At 40.1% G+C, this 24,644-nt stretch overlaps 2 protein-coding genes and 1 long non-coding RNA gene across 3 annotated transcripts; 1 reads left to right on the plus strand and 2 right to left on the minus strand.

Moving 5' to 3' along the window:
• Window positions 1–7,945: 7,945 nt before the first annotated feature.
• On the minus strand, window positions 7,946–8,811 carry LOC120567052. Its single transcript, XR_005640512.1, has 3 exons — window positions 8,714–8,811; window positions 8,276–8,315; window positions 7,946–8,164 (listed from the first exon to the last, which is right to left on the minus strand). It is a non-coding gene; the product is annotated as an uncharacterized LOC120567052 (long non-coding RNA).
• On the plus strand, window positions 8,789–15,850 carry vma21 (vacuolar ATPase assembly factor VMA21). Its single transcript, XM_039813844.1, has 3 exons — window positions 8,789–8,968; window positions 9,285–9,394; window positions 15,233–15,850. Exons 1-3 carry the CDS (start codon window positions 8,913–8,915, stop codon window positions 15,370–15,372), a joined length of 306 nt encoding a protein of 101 aa, XP_039669778.1. The 5' UTR covers window positions 8,789–8,912; the 3' UTR covers window positions 15,373–15,850.
• A 4,996-nt stretch (window positions 15,851–20,846) lies between these two features.
• Window positions 20,847–24,600, minus strand: LOC120567053 (gap junction alpha-3 protein-like). The gene is made up of 2 exons (XM_039813845.1): window positions 24,302–24,600; window positions 20,847–22,906 (listed from the first exon to the last, which is right to left on the minus strand). The coding sequence occupies exon 2, from the start codon at window positions 22,880–22,882 to the stop codon at window positions 21,800–21,802; it is 1,083 nt and encodes a 360-aa protein (XP_039669779.1). The 5' UTR covers window positions 22,883–22,906; window positions 24,302–24,600; the 3' UTR covers window positions 20,847–21,799.
• Between the last annotated feature and the right edge of the window lie 44 nt (window positions 24,601–24,644).

Consider the following 24,644-nt stretch of genomic DNA (forward strand, 5'->3'; position numbering starts at 1 on the left):
AGGTTAGCTATATCTTTAGATAATGAAGTTTGGAGGTGCTTGGGTCCCAGCACAATAACTTCAGTTTTGTTAGAGTTTAACATCAGGAAATTGTAGGTCATCCAGGATTTTATATCATTAATGCAAGCTTGAAGTTTAGCTAACTGACCGCTTTCCTCTGGCTTAATTGACAGATATAATTGGGTGTTGTCTGCGTAACAGTGAAAGTTAATTGAGTGTTTCCTAATAATATTGCCTAGAGGAAGCATATATAAAGAGAATAGAATTGGTCCAAGCACTGAGCCTTGAGGAACGCCATGCCTAACTTTAGCGTACTTGGAGGGTTTATCGTTAATATTAACAAATTGGGATCGCTCAGAGAAATAGGACTTAAACCAGCTTAGTGTGATTCCTTTAATGCCAACTAAATGTTCCAGTCTCTGTAACAGGATGGTATGGTCACTAGTGTTGAATGCAGCACTAAGATCTAATAAGACAAGTATGGAGACAAGTCCTTTGTCAGCAGCAGTTAGAAGATTGTTAGTAATTTTCACCAGTGCCATCTCTGTGCTATGATGCATTCTGATCTGGCATTTCTGAGGGCCTTCCTATAATTTTTCAGACTATCTTGCCAATCTACACGAGATTCTTCCAGTTTGGTGCAACGCCATTTACTTTCAAGTTTTCATGAGATTTGTTTTAATTTGCGAGTTTGGGAATTATACCAAGGTGCTAGTTTCCTTTGCTTCATCATCTTCTTTTTGACAGGAGCACCCGAGCCCAAAGTTGTCCGTAGCAGCGTCTACAAAATTATCAATTTGGGAGGGACTAAAGTTAACATAAAGGTCCTCTGTTGTATTAAGGCATGACACTGAGTTAAATGCTGTTGGAATATCTTCCTTAAATTTAGCTATAGCACTGTCAGATAGGCATCTAGTGTAGGAACTTTTATTTAATTTTGTATAGTCTGGTAGTAAGAATTCGAAAGTTAATAAAAATGGTTTGATAATAAAGGATTCTGTGGAAATACTATTAAATCTTCAATTTTGATGCCATATTCTAGCACAAGGTCGAGGGTGTGGTTAAAACAACATGCACACTCTAACTGAAACCAATTGAATGTAGGAGTGAACTGAAAGCAGTACTAAGGCTATTGCTGTCAACGTCCACATGGATATTAAAATCACCTACAATGAGTACTTTGTCTGACTGAAGGACTACACTTGATCAAAACTCAGAGAATTCAGATAAAAATTCAGAATACGGCCCTGGTGCTCGGTAAATAACAGCAAATATAATTGGCTGTACTCTTTTCCATGTTGGATGTTGAAGATTAAGAACAAGGCTTTCAAACGAGTTTAGTTTAGGTTTAGGATTAATTAACAGGCTTGAGTTAAATATGGCAGCAACTCCCCCTCCTCGAGTATTATTATGACTGGGAGGAGTGGCTTCATTTAGACTAACATATTCTTCATGGCCCAGCCATGTTTTGGTGAGGCAGTATAAATCAAATTTGTTATCTGATATCAATTTGTTTACCATTATTGCTTTAGACGACAGAGATCTAATATTTAATAGTCCACATTTGATTTTCCTATTCTGTTCTATCATTGCAGTGGTTGTTTTAATTCCAATTAGGTTGTTGAGTATAGCACCTCTTTTGTTAACGTTTGATTTAATCGGTCTCAGTCGGGGGACAGACACCGTGGTTATGGGATTATGAATGGGTGATTGCTCTAAAGGGAGCACAGAGGGGCGTGTAGCGCTGTATCTCTGATTACTGATATTATTAATTATAACTGGAATGATATCGCTGGTCTGTGGGTTAGCAGAGTTATTTGTAAAGGAGTGAGAGCTTTAGGAGGGTGTGTCTGGTCAGTGTGCTTGTGAGGGTGTTTAGAGAATGCAAACAGTCAATCATAACTCTGAGTACACAGGGCGTGGTGTAAATTTCCATGTAGCATCTGGCTTCCGCGTGTATTGGGATGAATCCCCTCCCTGCTGAACAGGGAGCCACGTTCCCAAAACAGAACCTATCTTGTGAGCTGGAGCCAGTTGTTAAGGGAGAGTAGCCTGCTAAAAAGGCATGATCCGCGACCTAAAGATGGAAGTGGGCCCGAAATAAAAACAGACGTCCCAGTGCTTTTTAAAGCATCATTGAGAGTGGTAAAGTCTTGCCTTGTGCGCTTACACTCCTGAATCTGATTGGACATGTCATTATGTCCACAATGGACCACGATGCGTTTAATAGTGGTCGGGAATGAGGGTTTCAGGTCCACAACTTTAGCCAGGATGTCTGCAACTTTGGCTCCAGGAGAACAGTGTGTGACAGCATAAATCTTAAGTCTCTAGTGATGGAATCCCCAATAATTACTGTGGTTGTGGGGAAGAGCGTACGAGGAGTGGGGGGGTGTGGATGGCCGGTGACGGGTACAAAACAGTCATTGTTGGTTTCAGATGGACAAGGAAAAGAAGAGGAAGATTGCTTACCATTCGGTTGGGGAGATTGTTTTTGAGGAATGTTGTCATTTGGCCGATCCGATTTCGAGGAAATACAGTATTATCAGCTATATATAGGCCTAAAGTGCCAAAAACAAAGGTACTCAATTAAATTGTCAATACTGAAGAAACAATGTGTACAGTAAGTAGAATTTAATTGTTGTAGATGGTTGAAGTGGAGCTTTAACTACTTTAAGTTTAACCGTTTAGTCCAGTTGTTCCCAACATGGGGGTTCGGCCCCCTCCAAAGGGTCACAAAATCAATCTGGGGGTAGTAAGAAGATTGACAGGGCGGGAAAGAAGAAAAAAACAATGAAAACTAGAACTGCAAGCAGTTATGAACGGGGTCCAAGCCTCCCCGGCGCCAGTCCCCCCTGGCGCGAGTCGCCCCTGACGACGTTAAGAGCCCACGGAAGCGGAGCCCACGGAAGGAGAACCCAAAGCACAATGGCGGCGAGGCAAAAGTCAGGAAATTTGACCAAGTGCGAGGTCCAAAGTCTGTAGTGAAATGCAATTGCAAATTTCCTCTTCGTAAAAGGCCAAAACACTTCTACCTCAATTAAAGCGCCCCTAAGAGGCGATCATCACCAAATCTGGTGGAGAGCCACAGAGTGGCATGTCGAACAATAATCTCAAGTTTTGTGATGATAGCATTTACTGCAGCAGAGATATTTCCATTGCAAATTATTCCCATTTAAATGCATTGACTTATTTGCCAAAAGGCCTCTACGTTCATTATAGCACCCCCTAACGGCCGAGTTTCACCAAACAACAAGTTTTGCTCTGATACCTATTAATTTGGCCGAGATATGCTAACGTTCGTGTTTTGTGGCTAGCTACGAAAGTTTGCTTGTAAATTGCAAATGATGTAACTTAGCAAAATTCTTTTGATAACTTTAGGTCAGGTCCGTATGGAGATGCTACCTACCATGTTTCGTGCCAATAGCTCGCATGGCCTAGGAGGAGATAGAAAAAGGTTGTTTTGCGCATTGCGCGATATTGTGAAAAAACTTATTAGCGCAAATGGGCGTGGCCTATATCATCAGACTTAGATGGATTCAAGGAACACGTGGACTTTGAGTCCATGAAAAGCGCTATATAAATTCAATTTATTATTATTATTATTATTATTATTATTATTATAAGGGTTTCTAATCTGCGATGTAGACTGTGGGAGTTATAGGCAAAAACACGTTTTACATGATTATAGCGCCACCTAGTGGTCCATGTCTGTAATTTTTGGTAGGTAAGGTCCATGAACCATTGTACATCTACACTGTAAATTTTAAGTTGCTCACATTAGTTTAAGTGGTGAATCCAAACCTGGGTCCCATAGGCCACGCCCACTTTGACGAATCAGTACCCCACTGTAGGCTTGGCCTCAGGAGTGGGCTGAGATGGTACACTAAAAATTTCATAAAGGTGAGATGAGCCGTTCATGAGATATAAACTTTGTGGCCAATCTTTGTAAAATTGGTTGGGGAGCCTTAGAGGGTCATGACAAACAACAATCTAAAGATTTGCGATGATACCATTTATTTTGGCTGAGCTATGGCAACGTTTGTGTCTTCGTAGCTATAGCTACACAAATTTGTTTGTGCGTAATTTATGCAATTTTCATCCGACAAAAATTCTTTTGATAACTTTTTATCAGGTCGGTCTGGAGATGCTACCTACCAAGTTTCATGCAGATCAGTTGCACGGTCTAGGAGGAGTAAGAAAAAGCAGGTTTACAATAAATCGCAATTTTTCACGCAAAAAAAAGTCTAGGCGGAAAATGGGTGTGGCCTATATCAGGAGATTCATCTGAATTCAGGGAACGTGAGGATATGTGTATTTTTAATGTGTGATGTACGGTTTGGGAGTTATAAGGCCAAACGTGTTATAGCTCCACCTAGTGGTGTAAGTGGCTGCATTTTTTTGTCCGAGGTCCCCTGCAGGGATTTTACCCTTTATGCCTCAAATAGTATGACATCTTGCAAAATAAGCTAATTTGCATTGCTGTCGAGAACTACAGCTGACACATAACCCTCCATTAAGAAGATTAAGCGATCGAGATTTGACTATTAATTAGTGAGTTTAGAGTTGTTGGTTGGTAGAATTAGTTACGTTTGCAGAGAGCCAGGCTAGCTGTTTGCCTGTTTCCAGTCTTTGTACTAAGGTAAGTTAGCACGCACACTTTAAAGCCTGAGACACACCAAGCCAATAATCGGCCATTGGACAGTCAAGCGAGGCCAGTGACTTGAGTCTGTTCGGTGTGTTCCCATGCCGTCGTCAATCCGAGGGGCCGTCGTCCTTCATTTTGGCTGATTTGACCTAATAGGCGGGGCGGGCACTGCCGGCAGTCAGACTCAAATGACCCATCTGATTGGTAGAGCGCTAACCCGGAAACGGGCAGCGGAATGAGCGTGACTAGAGTCTCTCAAGATTTGACGAAAATCTTTTAAACTGACCTTTGTCGATTTGAAATGAAGACAGATTCAGCAACTGCATGGCCTATTTCTCGCTTAAAATGTTTTCAGAAACACATTTCGGTGAACTATTTTAGTACAATATGAGATCGTATTCTGAACAAGCCGCCATGACAGTTTGTCTTTGAATTTCCGGAGAAACCAGACCCACGTGACACGTTCGTCCAATCAGCTGCCGGTTTTCATTTTTGGGCGACAATACACGTCTCGTTGCTTTGGTGTGTTCCGAGGCACTTTTTTGACTAACTCGGGGAGACTGATCAGTCCAACTGGTCAGTGTGTCTGGCCCTTACGAGTGGTGTCAATCTTATCATCTAACACTCAATAAAGCGAATAAGCATATTTCTCAAGATGTCACACTTTTCCTTCAACAGGGCATTGTATTTTCTGAAAAGTAACTCTAGTTGTTAATAAATGCAATGGATAAATGGACAAATTGTGCAATATTTCCCCCTGAAATTTAGTGTTGAAGTATACACAGAAGCATAAAATAAAAGTACCTCAAGTAGCCTATACCTTCAAATTTTTACAAAATGTACAACAAAGCACAGTACTTGAATAAACACTTGGTTACTTTCCAGCATGATACAAGAGGAAAATACTAGCACATCACACTGCTATGAATAACATGGGACTATTTTTAAAGTGTTTTTTATTCCTTCTCAGATTTCAAATGGAAACTCCATTTCCAGTTACAACACTTTGACACTGTCGCTTAGTCAAAACAACAGGTGTGGCGTGCCTCATGTTTGACATAGAGCGCTGGTGACACATGGAATGCAATAGGCGAGGAGTCCAGACAGAGAGAGCCATGGGAAATACTTGCAGAAGGTTGGAGGTCAAGCTCTAAGAGGAAGGACAATTTGGTATTGAACATGCAACAGAAGACCTCTTGACCAGATCAACACACTGTTATTCCACTGAGAACGCAACTTTTGTCAAGCTTCAATTTTAGACGTTGATGTTTTATTAAATTTCATAATCCCACCATAACGGGGTGAACAGGTCTTCTGTGGTTTACAGTCTATTCTCAAAGCTCTCTGAAAAAATAAATAAAAATGTAATTAGATTTTTGCATCTGTTTCCAGAGATAATAAAAGTACAGTATATTGGGAGGATGCCATTTTGATTTGGAATAATTACTGGTGACCTGTTTTTTATGAAAAAAGGTCACCGTTTATTTTAGAATCATTGCTAGCTCTAATGATTATTGATATATTATTAAGAAGTCTATCTGTATAATTAATAACTTACTGTATAACTGGCCTTGGCTTCTATACAAAAAGGTGTTTGATTTTAATCAAATTATGTTGTGAGGTGCATTTTGCATGTGGTTTCAATAAAAATTCTCACAGTCAGCGGTGCGAAGTAATCAAGTACATTTACTAACATTTTAGACAACTTGAGTATTTCTATTTTCTGCTCCTTTACTCCACTACATTTATCTGACAGCTTTAGTACTTTGCAGATTCAGATTAACAATACAAATAAACAAATTGGGATTATTATTATTATTTTATTAATAAGGCTTGTACTACTTTTAAAATATTAGTGATTCATAAAACCGTAACAGTGAATTGCATGCATTTCAGAAAATTCATTCCTGATCTGATTAGATAGTTTTTTTTAGGTACATTTATGTTTTCATTTTAAGGTTTTAGCAGCAAAGCATATTAAGAATAATGCCAGCAGGCCTTTTATTGTATAACAGTGATTCTCAAACTTTTATAAATAATGTGCCCCTTTTGATTGTTTTCCTCCCTGATCAGCACAAAACGTTTTTGATAGAAAAACAACAATATTGTAACTGAAAAACACTTAAATGCTACATTTCAAAATGTTTAGAAATCATTAAATCTATTCATGCATCATTATTTTAGGAATTATGCATATGATACTATGAACCACCCAGACCTCTCAGATCATCTGGGACAGGTCTGCTTGCTGTCCCCAGAGTCAGAACCAAAAAGGGGGAAACAGCGTTCAGTTTTTATGCTCCACATATTTGGAACAAACTTCCAGATAACTGTAGGTCCGCAACAACTCTCAGCTCTTTTAAATCAAGGCTGAAGACCTATCTTTTTGACGTTGCCTTTTTTTTTATTCATTGTACTGCATTGTGAATTATAGTCCTGTATTCTATCTGTTTTTAATTTTGTATTCATTATCTAACTGCTTTTAATGTTTTATAAAGCACTTTGAATTGCACTGTTGCTGAGATGTGCTATATAAATAAGAATTGCCTTGCCTTGCCTTGCCTAGGGGTATGTGTACTCCCATTTGAGAAACACTGCTGTATAATATACAGTATTGGGCCTGTTGCTATTATAAACCGTGCCTGGAGGTATGAAGATAAGCCTTTATTGATCCCCAGAGGGAGGATTTGAGTGTTGTAGCAGCACAAAAATAGAAGAAAGTACAGCCAAATAGAGAAGTAAAACAATAAGATACTTTTTTTTTAACTATACAAGAGCAATTAAAGACAAAGTTACAAGGACATGTGACATGTGTACTCATGATATCTGCATACAGATGAATAAAACGATATGTATTTTTAAGTTGGTTTTAAGTGTTACAAGTCACATACAGGTCTGTACACACATGATCTGTGGGTCACTGTAAGAGAAGGAGGGATTGAGGGACACTGTATTGACCCCCACCCCCCCACTAATGTAAACTTTACTAATGTAAACTTGATTTTTCTACTGCATTAACTTACCGTTCTATTCTAAATACAACTCGACCTTTTATGTTTCACCTTGTGTAAAACCTTAGATGGTTGAATTTCTAGTAAAGTCAACTAATTTGGGATAACACTGTACCCTCTGAGAGACCACAGAGAGTAAAATTGCTCTGTGGTTCATCCAGCAACAGATTTGAGAATAATATGATTCACTAGGACAATCCTCTGTGTCTCCAGAGTCAATGAGGCTTTTCGTAATTACTTGGGAGTGACATTGCCACAGTAAGCAAAATTATTATTTTGAACTCACATCACTGCATTATTCTTAGTGGTTGTGGCTTGTTCCCTATTGAGAGTCTTTTCAAATGTGTTTTGGGGAATCTGCTGAGCGTGGACCGGTGAACACAAAGCCAACTGGAGCAGAAATGTCACGGCTTGACACTTAGTGAGACTTCAACCAGAAACACAGCCAGCGCACGGCACCAAATGTATACAGTCGACCCAAAATGGACTTAATGGCTCTCTGTTTTATCTGCAATTAAAAGAGAAAGGGTCTACAGCGTTGCATTATTTAGGAATGTAGGGTGAACAAGCACGCCATGAAACAAGACTGCCATAAATGATCCTTGAACGACAAACTTACAAGTTTAGATCCATCCTCTCTTAGCTTCTATTGTTAGAGCCTGGTAATGGGAATGGAAAAAAATAACAGTGATGTCAGGATAAGAATGGACAATTGTTTTAAATATTACATAAACATGTTCATCTAGGGGACAAATGTGTTTTATATAGACCATTTATAGGAAAAGGAAATGCAGTGATCAATCCATAAGAGTCTAGAACTCTGCCCTAAAGCACTAAATAGATATTCTGAATAAATAGTCCAGACAAGATGATTCAAATTGCATTTCTCTTATGTCAATGTCAAATTGTATTTAGGTCGACCAAAGTGCTGAACAAGACAGAATATCAAATATCTTATCTTATCGCCCAAGGCTTATGCTCCTTACAGGAAACAAGAAAAACAGTTAGAGATACACATAGCTTGTCCCATATTTTGCGGAAATAAAACATTTCCCACCCAAAAATACCCTTTTGTTTCTGCAGGACAGGAACCAGGGCAGGCATCAGCCAGGCCTCGCGAGACTAACTGGCGTCATGTGACGGTCCCATGATCCTATGCGGAAGAGGAAGGGATTTCGTTAGTGACTGACAACACGCTAACATTATCTGTTTATATTTTCCGCCTTTACCTTTACCTCGCCACCATCAGCCCAGCAATGGACGGACCTGTCAGAGCAGCTTCAGACGCAGGACCGCCGGCTTATTACAGAGGGTGAGAAAACAATCAGTTATTTTAAATGAACAGCTTACCATAGCAAGCTAGCTAGCTAGCTTCTTAGCTTAATAGCCTTTCTGTCCGTGGAGTGACGCCTGTTCTCAAAACAACCCGTCCCCCCTTGTGCTGCTTTTTGTAAAACATGTGCCAAAGTTGACCAAGCTTTTATTTGATGTGGCCTAGTCCTGGAACCCAACATGAATCATCACCACATCAGTAGTCAAGCTTGTCCGAGTCCCGTTGTTCCTTTTTAACAGTAAGGTCACTGTCTCGTTTTATCTCGGCTGACTCATGAACTTGTACTCCTCTGCAGAAATGAAAGCTCCCTGGTTTCAGCCCTGAAGACACTGCTGTTCTTCACCATCCTGATGGTCACTCTGCCCATTGGTCTCTACTTTGCAACAAAGGCGTTCCTCTTTGAGGGTAAGTTTCCCAGCACTAGCCTGTTAGTGTGTGCAGCCCTTAAACGTTTATTTTGTTTCACCTAGGCCTATTTAGAATAGATGAAAAGAGGATGCTACCACAAACTGTTCACTTTGTTTTAAGTCTTATTCTTTGTTCTAGGTCAGGGGTGTCAAACATACGGCCCATGGGCCAGAAACAGCCCCCAAAAAAAGGGTCCAATCGGGCGCACTGGATGACTTTGCAAAGTGTGAAAATTGCAGAGAAGTAATAAATTCCAATAGACCTTTTTCACGGCAGACATGTTGACATGTCATAGTAGGAAAAGTTATTCAAAACCATTAAAGGTACTCTAAGCGATGTCACGCGTTTTTTTAGGCTACAGCATTTTTTGTCACATACAGCAAACATCTCCTCACTATCCGCAGGCTGCCGGTCCCTTGAACATACTGTTAAAAAAAACGCCCTGGATTTCTTTCAGTTATCCGGCTTCACTAACCCTAACAACCGCGGTCCCGCATAAGCTGTGTCACGACGGTGGTTATTAGGGCTGGGGGTAAACGATTATTTATTAAACGATTAATCGGGCGATTATTTTATCGATTAGTCGACTAATCTAACGACTAATTGGACGATTAATCTAACGATTATTTTTCTGTTGCTTGATTCATAAAAACCATAATGTATCTCAAATAAATACCAAAAAAATCTTAATAATATACTTTATTAAACAGTTTTGCACAGCAAAAAATCTTCTGCTTTACACAAAATTAAATAATACAATTATTTTACTGTTATACAAAATAATAACTCATAACTCTAAAAAATTAATAAGTTGTAGTGCAAAAAAACACCGTGCAGTGCACAGTATAGACATTCCTGAGAGTGTTTAACACAATATAAAATTCCTGTTTTCAGTTTTACAGTCCCAACATAAATCTCTCCTATACAAAGCTACTGCAATCTGCTACCGTTAGCTAGATCTAGCAGCTGTACTCTTTGGTGGTGCTAGGCTAACAAACGCATCCTAGCTCTATGTGTGTTCGTGCTAGGTTAGTAGCTAACGTTCACGTTAGCTAACGTTAGCTACTATAGATAGCTGTGTTCTGCAGCCGTAAGCTAGCTACCATTCAAGCCAACATTAGATGATAACTAACGTTAGCTAAACAAAGCTGTCTATGCGCCAGTAGCTAGCTAACGTTAACTTTAGCTACTAACCTAGCACGAACAAACTGCACGGAGAGCTAAGATAGTTAGCTAGCACCACCGAAGTGCGCAGAGCTCAAGCTACACAACACACTACGCAAACATGAAATTAATTTAGCCAACGTTAGTACTACTTGTTATTGTCTCCTTCACGAGTGACAATGGGGTGCCTCCGTTTCAGATGCTCCCACATTGCTGGTGTGGTATGCCAACTCCATTTGGCAAAGGGCGCAAATAACGACACCTTTTACGTTTTGGGACTAAATCTGAAGTATTCCCATACCTTCGATGATTTAGGGCGAGCTTTTAGGACTTTTTCTTTTATTGGGGCTTTTTGCGGGGCTTTGTTGGGAATTATGTGAGGAGGTTGCTGTTTCCTTCTCCATTCTGCAATGTTTTGGTCTCTGTCAGTACCCGATCCGTTCCACCTGCACAATCCGTTCTGCGCATGTGCAAGATGACACGTATGCCATGACGTAGGCGCAGATGATAATGCTGCGTTCATTCCACCACCACCTTGGAATAACGGCACCGCTTCCACCTGCACGATCCGTTCTGCGCATGCGCAAGATGTTCACACGCTAGCCTCCAGCTAACGTTAGCTAACTTATAGCTAATTCGGCGGACCGCTAGGTGATTATAGCGGTCTGCCGTTAGCCTCCCCGGGAAGCTAACGTTAGTTTAGCTAACGGTTAATTCGTCGGACCGCTAGGTGATTATAGCAGTCTGCCGTTAGCCTCCACCGGGAAGCTAACGTTAGTTTAGCTAACGGTTAATTTGGCTAACCGCTAGCTGATTGCAGCGGTCTGCCGTTAGCCTCCACAGTTAAGCTAACGTTAGTTTAGCTAACAGCTAATTCGGCTAACCGCTAGCTGAGACAGCATGTAAACTATATAAAAGACCCTCAAAATAAAACTTGAAAATAAACGTTAACATATATAACAGCTGTTACGTCAGTTCTACTTTACTTGTGCTCATTTAAAATACAATCACTCAATACTTGTCTTTATTGTTATTACTGTAATGTCTTAATTTAGCTGTAGCCTGCTTTTCCCATTAAGTTTGACTTAACGTTATTTTAGACTGAATCTAGCTGCAGAAACAACGTAACCAGTGGGGCGGTGCCTGTTATTTCGAGGTGACATGAACGCAGCATTATCATCTGCGCCTACGTCATGGCATACGTGTCATCTTGCACATGCGCAGAACGGATTGTGCAGGTGGAACGGATCGGGTACTGACAGTCTCCCGTGTGTGTGGCGAGCTGTTGCGAAGCGTCGACGCAAAAATTTGACGTCAACGTAATTTTGACATCGACGCATTGCTACAGGCCTAGTGGTTATCAACTAGATAAGTCAACCCAGGGTTTCCCAATCCAGCGGCGCGCGCGTTCACATAAAAGAGACCACGACCAATCGCAAACATCTACCAGAGCCGCATATTTTACATAAGAAGAGCAAACTATAATTCTACATGAATATGAAGAACACAGACACGGTTTTACAGGCAAAATGCAGGAAGGAAATCTGGCAATAAAAGCCGGTGTAGTCTACGTTATAGAAAGCTCCAGGATTTCTATATACCCACTTAAAAAAGGGTTAGTGCGCTGAAGCACAGAGGGGAGGGAACAGGATGAGGAGGAGGAGGGAGGAGCGAGCTAGTCTTCGTTTTGTTTGAAAATACTTTGAACGTTAACAAGAAGTAACGTCACCCAACATCGCTTATAGCACCTTTTAATGCTGGCTGCATTCCACTTCCAGAGAGGCCCTGGTATTGTGCATGCTGACTCACTGAAATATCTTACTGGGACCCTTGATGGAATTGAGCCATCGTTAAGGTTATCAATTTCAGCTGTGCTATGACGAGTCAAAATGTCTGCTGTGAAAAAGGTCCATTCCAAATTTACCACTTTAATCTCAGAGAATATCTGAGTTCTTTTTCCGTAAATTTACGACTTTACTAGTTTTTTCTCGGAATGTTACCCCTCTCTCCCCAGGGTCCCTAACATTGTTTTTGTTCCTACAATGACCTCAGCACGCAGAAGCAGCACCAAAATCAATTCAAATCAAAGAAACTCTGTGGCAAATCACGATTCTGATCTTTCTGGAGTGGTTTACTGGTCTGGCCCACTTGAATGAATGAATTAAGAAATGTATTTCCGACATATCAAAAATAAACCAAACAAAAACATCAAAGAAATGTACTAATAAGTTAAATAAGCAAAACATTCAATAAACAATAAGTAACGTTAGCCAACATAGACATGTCTGAAAAGGAGTAGGAAAAAGTATAGACTTATTTAATCATACCCCTTTTCCATAACTCAGTAAATTCTTCTTCTTCTTCTTCTTTTCTTCTTCTTCTTCTTCTTCTTCTTCTTCTTCTTCTTCTTCTTCTTCTTCTTCTTCTTCTTCTTCTTCTTCTTCTTCTTCTTATTATTATTATTATTATTATTATTATTATTATTATTATTTCATTTACCACATTTATCTTATTTATATTTATCACATGTATCTTTATATTATCATATCTATCAATCTATCTCAAATTAGGGGTATGTGGCCCATGAACTAAAATGAGTTTGACACCCCTGTTCTAGCTTAAAGCTTTGCATAGGAGCCAGAGTCTGACTCATACTGGATTTATATTTTTTTAAACCTGAGAGATATTGACATTGGAGAGTTTAAAGTCCAATATTACAATATGATTGTTGTTCTTAAAATAACATTTTAATATTTATATTTGTGTAAAGCTAATATCGGCAAAGAAATGGTTTGCAATATTTTCCTTTCATTGTTGATACAAACTGTCTTCAAAACATTCAAACAAACAATGCATTAGTTTGCAGAACTGTATTGTCTAACGGGTCCAGCAGTGGCGTTCATTATTAACTTTATTTCTAATGATGACTTTAATCTTCACCAACCGTTTTTAAGAAGATATTTCTTCTTAAAATCAACTTATGCCATTTACGTGGAGATGAGAACTAAACCTACGCACACTTACGCTCATTTGAGTGCTGCCGTGTTTTTGCAAAAATACTTGGTTGTTGCATTTTCTTTAATTCCCCAGTCGTATAATATAGGATTGAAATAAAAATCTTTTTTTTATCATTTAATACTTTTTAGTAATTAGTTTCATTCTTTTACAAAGCGTTATGGTCTTTTAAAAACACTTCAATTCCCATAAACTTTTGTTGTTGACTTAATTCTCTCAACTTTTCTTTTTAATTTCTGTGTGCACACAGCCCTCCAGTCTCATGCCCTTTTATGTGGATTGGCAGAGCCAAAAAGCATAATATGAGCACTTTAAGGTTGCTTTTCACACCTGAGCAGCACATCATAAGCGCTCTCTCTCATCAGGGCTCGTCCTCATCTTCTCTCGCTGTCTAGTCAGCTGTTCATACTGTCCGCCTTCTTTTAAAATATTAGAAACACTAAAGCAAAACCAGAAAACCCAAGACGTTCTACATTTGTTGTTGCTCTTTCATTTCTGAGACCAGAAGTGTCAGCGAGTTTGACTCAGATATTCTGTCCAATAGACGAGCGACTGTTTTGGCCGCGTGACATTTGTTTAAAATGTTTGGTGCAGTTGACAAAGTAGTGTGAACGCAAACCGAACCATATGAAAATGCAACAATGTTGCAACTTCACCCCCGAATCGCACAGAGTTTACCGAGCTACATGTGTGAAAGCGCTCTTAGGACCTTTCTCAAGAACACATTTTAAGAAAGAACTTAGGAAGATAAGGGGGAATGATGCCCATTGTTCTTATTTAGGCTACGTGGACTAAACGTAATTTTATATATATTGCAATATTAATATATGTAGTGATTCGGTACATTTTCTTGACATTCAATTAAGAAATCATACATAGATAAACATTACATATCTGTACTGTGTACAAATCCAAGTCTGACATTAAGCAGTCCTGCTCGATGGTTTTTAATATTGCCCACAATTACATAATACAGCGGGAGTGGTAAACAGTTAGATATCACAGTATAGAACAGTGTAGAAAACTCTGATGGTAAACAATTGATTTTAACTCAAGATAATCACCATATCCCATTCCTACTCCTACAAGTTTTAAGATAAGATACTTTGTTATTGCATGTTAGACACTAGGGCTAGGCAATATATCGATATTATATTTATATCGAGATATGTGACTACATATCGTCTTAGATTTTGGAAATCGTAATATCGTAAATGGCTTAAGTGTTGTCTTTTCCTGGTTTTAAAGGCTGCATTACAGTAAAGTGCTGTCATTTTCTGTGTTACCAGACTGTTCTAGCTCTTCTATTATTTTTACCTTTTACCCACTTAGTCATTATACCCACATTACTGAAGATTATTTATCTTAAATCTCATTGTGAAGATATTTTTTTATAAGCACCAATTGTCAACCCTATAATATCGACATCGAGATATCTGATTTTCTCCATATCGCCCAGCCCTATTACACACAACAAGATTAGGTTAGGCAGCAATTCACTCCACACCAGCGAATAGGAATAGTATATAAGTCCATAAAAGATGTAGGCATCCTGACTTAAGTCTCACATGAAAAATTATCTAGACCGTTTTGGCACTGTAATGCAGCTGCTTGCCATCACTGTTAATGGTCCCCCCCCCCCCTTCCTTTTCCCAGGTTCCATGAAGATGTCAAGCTCTGACAGCTACTTCTATGCAGCCATTGTTGCAGTGCTCGCTGTGCATGTGGTTTTGGCTTTGTTTGTTTATGTGGCGTGGAACGAAGGCACGCCTAAAGGGAAGGGCAAAGACGATTAAAGCATGTCCTTATCAGCTCGTAAGACCGGAGGAGACGGGACAGACACAGGCATGGATCCGCAGGGCCCCCCCCCCAACCCACCCAAACCCTACCCCACTATGGGCTCCAACACTTAACACAGCACCATCTACCAACCAGACAGTTAGGGGATCTGGTTTGCGCTTAGGCTTTAACACAAGGTTAAAGCATGAAACTACCGTACTATTCTCTGGTATGGGGGAGTGGAGGCTGTTAGGTGTGTTTTGCACCAGCCTCAGCAGGCCCGCTTATTGACTTTTTGTTCTCTTAAAATGTTACTTTTGTTGACAGAGACGGAGCTATTTTTATGAGGCTTTATTATAAGCTGCCATTTGGCTAAGTGCTGTAAGTCCCTTCACAGAAAGAGTTTATGTAGGAAAACATCTTGGATTTTGGATGACGTGTGCGTGTGCACACACATACATGTGCTTGTAATGTGAATGTATGAAGGATTTGATTCCAAAATGCTCTATGTCCATTCTGTGAGACTGTGCACTGCTTATTTGATCATCCTGTCCTCAAATTTCAGTTGTTATCTGCATACATTTAAAGATGACTCTTAACTTCAATACAACCTGCTTGACTTTCATGCTGTACTTTGGATCAAAATCTTCATGACTTCTTGTCTTCAAAATATTCAGACTCATCGGTTAGTCTTTGTAAACAAGTGTTTTTGTTTTTGTCTGAAAGTGTGTGTGTGTAATGTAGTTCAGTGATATTTTGGAAATTATTGCAAGGTCAAATTGTATTTGAAGGAATGTTTTGTATTTAAGATGTTTGAAGTCGGTGTGATTATAGTTTTTTCCGATTGCTAAACGACAGTGGGCACAACTGGAGTCACGTGTGCAAAACTCAAACTAGTCTGCACTAACAACAGCAAAACTCATTTAAAGCAACACAACTCTTAACATACGTCTCAAAACAGGCTCAGTGCAGCCAAACACTATGCACAAGCCTCACTGAGATAACACACACTGTCACTCAGAACACACTGAGGAGAAAAAAACTAAAGGTACATAACAGTACCAAAGAATAGTGTGACTAATCCAGCATCATGTGGCAAGTTTTCTTCATCACATTGGATGTCTGCATCATCTCTAAATACAAATGAATGTTGTGTTTCTATTGCTTTCACCTCCATTACTTTCTGAAAAACAGTAAGAACGCAGTTTTACTATTGTAAAGATATAGTGTTTTTCACTTTTTTTTATAGCTGTGTACATACCCTCAGACATCTTACCAGGACATATTGGTATCTTTGCTCTTTTACCTGTTTCTCTCAAACAGTACAGTGTATCAGTTTCATTCTTATTTGGTGTTTGTATACAAAAAAAAGGCTTTCTGAGCTTTCTTTGTATAAATACCATATATGTTCACTAACTAGTCTAAAATAAGACACTTGCTTAGGCTTTCAGGTAAAATTGCAATCAGCAGTGTTTGATAGGCACCAGACTGAAATCTATTCTGTTTTGAATGTGTGGTTTACAGTTTTGACAGCAGTGTGTTAGCATTTGAACAAAGTGCTGTAAATCTACAGTGTTGTGCACGTTGTGGTTAAAGTCATGGGATAAGTGTGTAGAGTTTTGAAAACTGTGTTCAAGCAATGAAAAACGAACTAGAGTTTGGTCCACATGAACTGCTGCTGTGGAGACTGTAGTTTGAGTTTTGCACATGTGACTCCAGTTATGCCCACTGTCGTTTAGCAATCGAAAAAAACTAAGATGAGAATGTTGACTTGCTCAAATAAACTTAATAATTGTAACTTTTTAGTTGTTTCACATTTTTCCAAAGACATTGTGCAATTTTGTCGATTTCACTGAAACCAAATGCAGATTTATATTTTTTGGACATGTCAAATTGTGCATGGAAATGCTTACACATTTTGTTACTGTATACTATTCTCTATAAAGAACACTGTACACTAATGATACAGACAGAATCAGATGTGATGTAGACATCATGGTCTTCAGGTTTCTTATATGCTATATATTTTTGAGTTTATAATACAAACAGACTGTCTATACTGAAAAGGGTTGAGGTTAAATATTTGTGGCTTAAGCCTGCCACATATGGTCTATATCAGTGGCATGCTAAAATCAGAGTTTTTATCTTTGAGAAGATGCTGTGTTGAAATCTAGGATGGACTTTTTTTATTTAATTTTTTAATAAATGAGTGTGCTAAAAAAGCTGCATCACACAAAAAGCAATGGATTCCCCTACCATCTGTTGTGTAAGCCACACTAAACCAAAATGTATTCCCAGAAATGTGTGTGTGTGTGTGTTTACTTTATTTATCTAGAGCCATTTTTACCTAAAGAATATCAGCTTAGTTTTATTTGGTCAATATCAGCACTTCCATTGAAAACAAACAGTAAGTATGCAGGTAATAGATATGAATGGGCAAATGCAACTGTCACTTCAGCAACACGCCTGACATGCAAAATTCTCCAGTAAATATGATTTAAATTGACTTCTGCAGGGAGTCTCAGCTGTCACATGGTGGCAGCAAAGCTCCTCACATACAAAACACAATATGGAGGCCAAGACAAGAAGTGACAGAATCTGAGACATGATGTCTTTTTATGCCTCAAAAACCATGTTAGCAGCTGATTTATGTTCATTTTCCTCCGTGCCATGTGAGTCTCTTTTCAACAGCACGCTGCTGTAGCTCCCTCGCTGTATTCTGCAGAGCTTGGTGTTGGAGCTCTGCGATCTGCGTTGAGTTGAACAAGGCTGGTGTTGGTGATGAGGTGACAGGGCCTGCAAGCAATCTGACTGATTCAGTCAGCAAACATCAGAAGCCTTGTTTTCCTTTTGGCTGATATTTCATAAGCGTACCCTTGCAGCAACACACACTTGGTGCAAGGGCATGCTTTGCTTCTGGCTTTTTGTCATTTATCACACATTAGCAGGTTTGGTGTATACTGTGAGTGTGATGAAAAACAGGCCAGAGAGCGCTGAACACTTAACACAGGGATTAAGTACCACAAAAACACTTGATTTTATTCTGTGTGCCCTGCTTGTCCTAAAATGCAATCCACTATTTGTGTATAAATACATGATGTCCTAATTGAACAGACGGATATATAGGAATCCATCATTATAAATGTTCACTATTGTACGTAACCAGTAGCCTGTCTGCATTTCAAAATATAAGGAGTCTCTGGGACTTCAGTTTCCTTCGCCCAGCAGATGGCGTGCCCAGCAGACACAACCCTCAGATGAGCAGGATGCCGGTGTTTAAGTGAAAGTAAAGGGAAAGGGCAGTAGAGTACTGTGCTACAGCTGGTGGCAAATAATATGAAGCATCGCACCACAGCCAACGGAACAGAACACGGTGATAGACACATCAAATGATATCCACCATTACACATAACCAAGGCAGCGCTTTTATTCTGGAAAGTCTTGGCTGTTATTTCCCATGAAACACTGCTCAGGTGATTTAGAGAAGATTATTACTGGCTTCAGCACTGAAGAAACAACAGTATTACTTATTATTCCCAAAAAGGTAAAACAGATTTTTTTTTTTTTACAGTATACAAACATAAAAATACAGTATATAGCCTACTTATTAGGCAGGTTTTTATCAAGATCTGCAGAAATTGAAAGTATCAGTCCTGATCTTGATTAGGCTACAATTTAAAAATATTATAATAAACATATCTTTAGACTATAAAGGCTTTGGTGACATTTAGTTTTGTTTGTGTGTTTTGCTGCATTTAACTTCATACTGGATATTGTGTTTTTTTTTATATATGAGATTATGCCACAATCTATTTTAAACATTGAGAGTTTTTAATTGAATTTTTTTAATTTTTAAGTGGAGGGCTATCTAAATGGCCCCAAATCTCTAAGGTAAGCTAAATAAGTTTCCACTGAACAATGACTAATTATTTTTAATTATTCAGTAAAAAGGATGCATTGTTTTGTTATTTTTTCCATAATTTTGGCAACTGCTAATTCCGCTTCTATATTATGTGATTTTGTGGCTATGTGAAAATAATTATTTCATTAAGATACTAAGATTTAAATTAGGGTACACATCTTAAACTATTGTATTAATGGCCAAATTAATTTTACCAGTTCAATATTACTTCATTGTATGTTGAGGGGAGAGTGTTGCAGTTTTTCTCTTAGCCAAGGGGAGAATCCAAAGAAAATATTGATAACACTGACGAGGGCCTTGCTTTTTTTTTTAAAAACATAATGTTCTGCCCTGTCTCCACCCAAGTACTTTGTGCACAGTCCCTCAGATAGGCTAAACTGCATTGAGATCACCATTCTTGTAGTCAAGAGTGTCAGAGGTGATCATGCTGCTATTAATTTAACTTGCAGAGCTAAATACAAAAGCCACCATTGATCAAAGTCATGGCAGATTATACAAAAAAAACAACTCCATGTCATCGAATGTTAACAAATGACATACTTTTATTGCGTGATTCGGTCAAACTAGAAACCTTTAAATTGCAATGCTCTGATGCAACTGCAATTTGAAGTGCTGGCCTGACACTAAAAGGATTTCATTTCAAAGTGCTGGGTATCTGTCTATAATCATAACTCATATCTATTCAGCTGTCAACATTTCAAAAACACATCCAACCCCTTTCGCAAAGATGATCACTTTATTACATTTTAAGATGATGCATGTCTTTGAGTAGCCTTTATGTTTTATTCTCATTTGTTAAAAGTGGATGTGACTTTTTTTTTTGTAGGATCAGAGACTATTCTAATTTATGGAGCCGTACATTTCAAATAACATCCCTGACTGTTTTGACTGGGAGATCTGAAAAACATTGTTTCTGGCACCACAACACACTGAAGTAGAATAGTATGCCCAGACTACACTCAATCATATCTCAAAGATTCAATAAACTGCAGTTGAAAGAGTAATTGTTTTCCTAGGAATTGTACTCTTTGGTTTTTAATACAAGTTAAGTATAAAATCAATTTGTTCTTCACAAATCAAGCATTGACAGAAAATTCCGAACGCAGCAGTCCAAAGGTATGAGCCAGCTTCCTCGTCATGAACTTGCTATGTCGTTAATTTCAAGGTTTCCATACCAGGGGTGCCTGCGTGCCGTGCTTTCCCGGCACACACGAGTGGAAGATGTGCCTGTGTGGGAGATGCAGACAGCAAAACCTTTACACGTGACATGTTTGTTCCCGTTCAAGCACGTCAGTTTGTAACTGGTTGAAATGTTTGTGGGTGGATACTGATGACTCAAGCTACACCTGGTAGATTCTAATGATAGAGATTCGTGTGTTTAAAAAAAAGAAAGACATATGGCTACTATATTCTATATGTCAGAGCTACTGTGTAAAGAAACTAAATATTATTATTCATCGCTATTCAATCGATTTGTTTTAGGAATACGAAATAACAGTTGCAACACGTGCTCCAGTGAAACAATGACCATTTTTCTGATAAGGACTTGATCATAAACACACTGCTAACTTTGCAAATTTAAGACAGATTTATTTCAGGCAGTTTAACAAATATGGTTGTCACCAAGTGCTTTACAGAAAACAAACGGCACAAACACAGATCTAAACAAAACAATGTGCTTATAATTATGTACTTGCTGGCTGTCAAAGTAAAAAGAGGCAATACATATGCGGGAACTCCTGAGACCAGTGCAATTTCTTTTGAGGCGCGTCCTGGAATTAGGTAAAGTATTTCCAGTGTCCAATGTGTTGTCAGGTATTGCGCAACTTTGAACTTCAAGTCTAAGCAAGTGAACTATGCTAAATGGTGCTGTCAAAACAGTTAAAGGAAGTTCAATTTAACTATTCACCCTATCTGATTTCCTCAAATGCTGTCAACAAGTTTCTGCCCTGGATTCCGTTCCCATTATTTGGGCAACTTTATACACAGAGGCGCATTTTCTTTTTATTTTTTTGTTGGGTTCATTCACATTGATGTAAAAATCTGAGCAGACTGCACTTTGTTGTCGATTGTGTTCTCAGTGACAATAGTGAATAGTGGAGAGATTCATACCATACATAATAAAAATAAAAAAAAAATACTTCACAACATTGACTGAAAATATGGTGTTGTGACAAATGGTGTACCGTATACCATAAATGCTAGTCTAATGTGAAATCCAATTAAGTTTTACAAATGAAAAGCCAGCTGTGGGACACTTCTCAGTGGAGCCGGACTTCCTTCAAGAGGTCTAAGTTCATTAGAAGTGTGATTATTGACCTACGTCAGTCTTTACACATTACTGAACAACTGCGGCTTCTCCGTGTGCCCCGTGAATATCACTCCCTTCTAAGTTGGAATGAGTCAAACCTGTGCCATCTTAAAAAGGGGAGTCAGTTCAGCATGTACAGTATGAATGCTTCCAAACAACATACGATCCCCTCATAGCAATTTAAGACACCCTCAGAGGAACAGAAACCTCCTCATATCTGCAGATCGTCTATTCTAGTCTTGTTGCCGCTGTGTTTGGCACCGCGGCCCGGCCTGGCCTGCGTGGGTGACCCAGGGGCCGATCCTGCTCCCTTCTTTCCTTTCAGGTCACATTCTTCTGACTTGCTGCTGCTGTTCTCCACCGCCAAGTTGTCCTTATTCTGTTTGTATGCCGCCTTGCTGTGGTACGGGTGGAACGACGAGTCTGTGTCCTCAGACAAAGGGGAGAGGTTGTAGCTGGGTACGGGCGGGTAGGCTGGCTGGACTTGGTGGAAGTAGTCGTCGAAGCTCGGCGCGTACGGCACCGCGGCCTCGCCGGGCTCCTTGGGGAGACTCGCAGAGGACTGGTGAGCTCTCCTGAAGCTGATGCCCTGGCGACACTTGGTAAAGCCCAGGTGGTAGACCTCTACGAGGTTGAGGAGCAGAGACACGCTGGACACTCCCAGCATGAAGATGATGAAGATGGTTTTCTCTGTGGGACGGGATATGTAGCAGTTTACCACGTTGGGGCAGGGCGGTCTGTCACATGTGTACATGGGCTTCAGCTTAAAGCCGTACAAGAGGTATTGAGCCACAATGAAGCCCACCTCAAACAGGGTTTTAAAGACCACGTTAAAGACATATGTGCGCAAGAGCTCCCCCTGCAGGTGCACTCTGCCCTTTTTGTCCCTCACCAGAGCCTTCTTTTGCTTACCATCCACAATGAGGCCCTGCTTGTCCGAGTGATGTGCATGTTCCATCTGCTGGTCCCTCTCTTTATGCTTGTCCTCCATCCGCACCAGGTGGAGGATGTGTCCCAGGTAGATCAGCGTGGGCGTGGACACAAAGATGATCTGCAGAACCCAAAAGCGGACGTGGGAGATTGGGAAAGTGATGTCGTAGCACACGTTCTCGCAACCCGGCTGCTTGGTGTCGCAGGTGAAGCCCGACTGCTCGTCGCCCCACACCTTCTCCGTGGCGGCGCTCAGGACCAGGATGCGGAAGATGAACAGGACGGTGAGCCACACCTTCCCCACCACGGTGGAGTGCTCCTGGGCTTTTTCGAGGAGCTTTCCCAGCAGGTTCCAGTCGCCCATGGCTGCGTGAGCTCAGATCTGGGACTGGAGGTACAAAATGAAGTTTTCAGAATGAGTTTGAAATAATACTAATCCAGTAGTTAAAGTAAGCTCCAGTATTCCTGATGACTACAAATTCTCTAAAACGTCGTACCAAGTTTAGCAGAGCTCAGACCAACTGAGTCTCTAGAGAGCCAAAGCTGCTAACCGAGTGCACAACTGGGACAACTGCGGAGCAATAGTGGCCTTTTCCACGTGGATGCGGACAGGATTATATTTACTTTAGGAGGGTATATATTTGGCAAGTGCGGACAGGAGGGAAGGCAGTTTCCAGTCATGTTTCTGCGGCTCCCGGCCTTCATGGCTCGAGCCACAGCAACATGATCCCCACACGAAGTGAAATCAAACACCAGGCAGATGTGGTGGAAGTGCGAATTAGAAACAGTTGAGTAATGTCGGTCCTGTCAGCTCCTGTAACACACTATGTTATAAATATATTCTACTTCTGATGGATGTACTGTAAAATAGCAGGACAGCACATTCAGGGTGTGAATTAATTCTGATAACTGCTGAAATGTGGCAGGTGGAATGATGTTTAGGGAGCCACCATTAATATATCTACCTAGTGTTTTAGCAACTGTAAAGTGGGTTGCAATTTTAAAGTGCTCATATTATGCTCATTTCCAGGTTCATAATTGTAAATTTAAAATGATGGGGTTTAATTTTCAGAAAACACCACGTATTTGTTGTACTGCACATTGCTGCAGCTCCTCTTTTCACCCCGTGTGTTGAGCTCTCCGTTTTAGCTACAGAGCGAGGCATCTCACTTCTGCTCCATCTTTGTTGGGAGTCGCACATGCGCAGTAAGTACTGCTAGCTTGTCAGTTGCAGAGCACGAGGGCGTGCCAGCTAGCAGCTAGGCGAGCGTTATAACGTGTGTTACAAAGAGATGCACGTTCGTCACGGAAGGAAAGGCTGGACTACAACACAGCTGTTTGGAGCTGTTTGTGAACAGTGTTTTCTGTTGGAGATGGTAAGTCCCTTTGCGGTGGACTTTGGGCTTTTTCACTTTGTAAACCAATTACGAGCACAAAAAAAAGATATATAACACAATAAAGGAAAGGGAAAAAGCCAAAAAGCATTACTATGAGCACTTTGAACAAATGTATGCTTTCAATATCAAACCCCTCAGACTATGTAATCCTCCTTGACCAAAGATAACAATATGATAAACATTAGAAAAAAGAAGTGTGGATAACTCTAAGATTGCGTTCCCACACACGACAGTCTGTGAACAAACGACAGCCTGTGATAAGCCGTTTCAACTTTAACTCCTGAAAGCACTTGATAAGGTGTTAGAACTTTTCCTGAAAGTACTTCAATTCACAAACGTTTAACGTCACAAAACAGAGAGAAGTCACATTTACTGAATAAACCCACCTTGTCAGCTGATGCATCCCCTGCCGTGAAGCCCTACACGTCTTCGAGGGTCCATGAGGCCGCCCGCTTTACAGACAGGCCTCAGCTCAAAGCTATTCTTCGGGCCCCCAGCAATGCCCTTGAATGGACAGGAAAAGTGCACTTCTTCTGTTCCACACCGACAAACCCACCGACTCACTCCTCTGCTTTTCAAATACAGCCAAGGCAGGAATCAGGATCCAGGCCTCGGGGTCTTCCACTGACCACAACACACACGTAACCTGCTGGACACACTCTCAACCATGTCCGGCCTGTCCTGCCTCAACCCCGCCACCCCTCCCCTCCATGGTTAAATTTGGCACAG

Source organism: Perca fluviatilis, chromosome 10, assembly GCF_010015445.1.
Source record: "Perca fluviatilis chromosome 10, GENO_Pfluv_1.0, whole genome shotgun sequence".
NCBI lineage: Eukaryota > Metazoa > Chordata > Actinopteri > Perciformes > Percidae > Perca > Perca fluviatilis.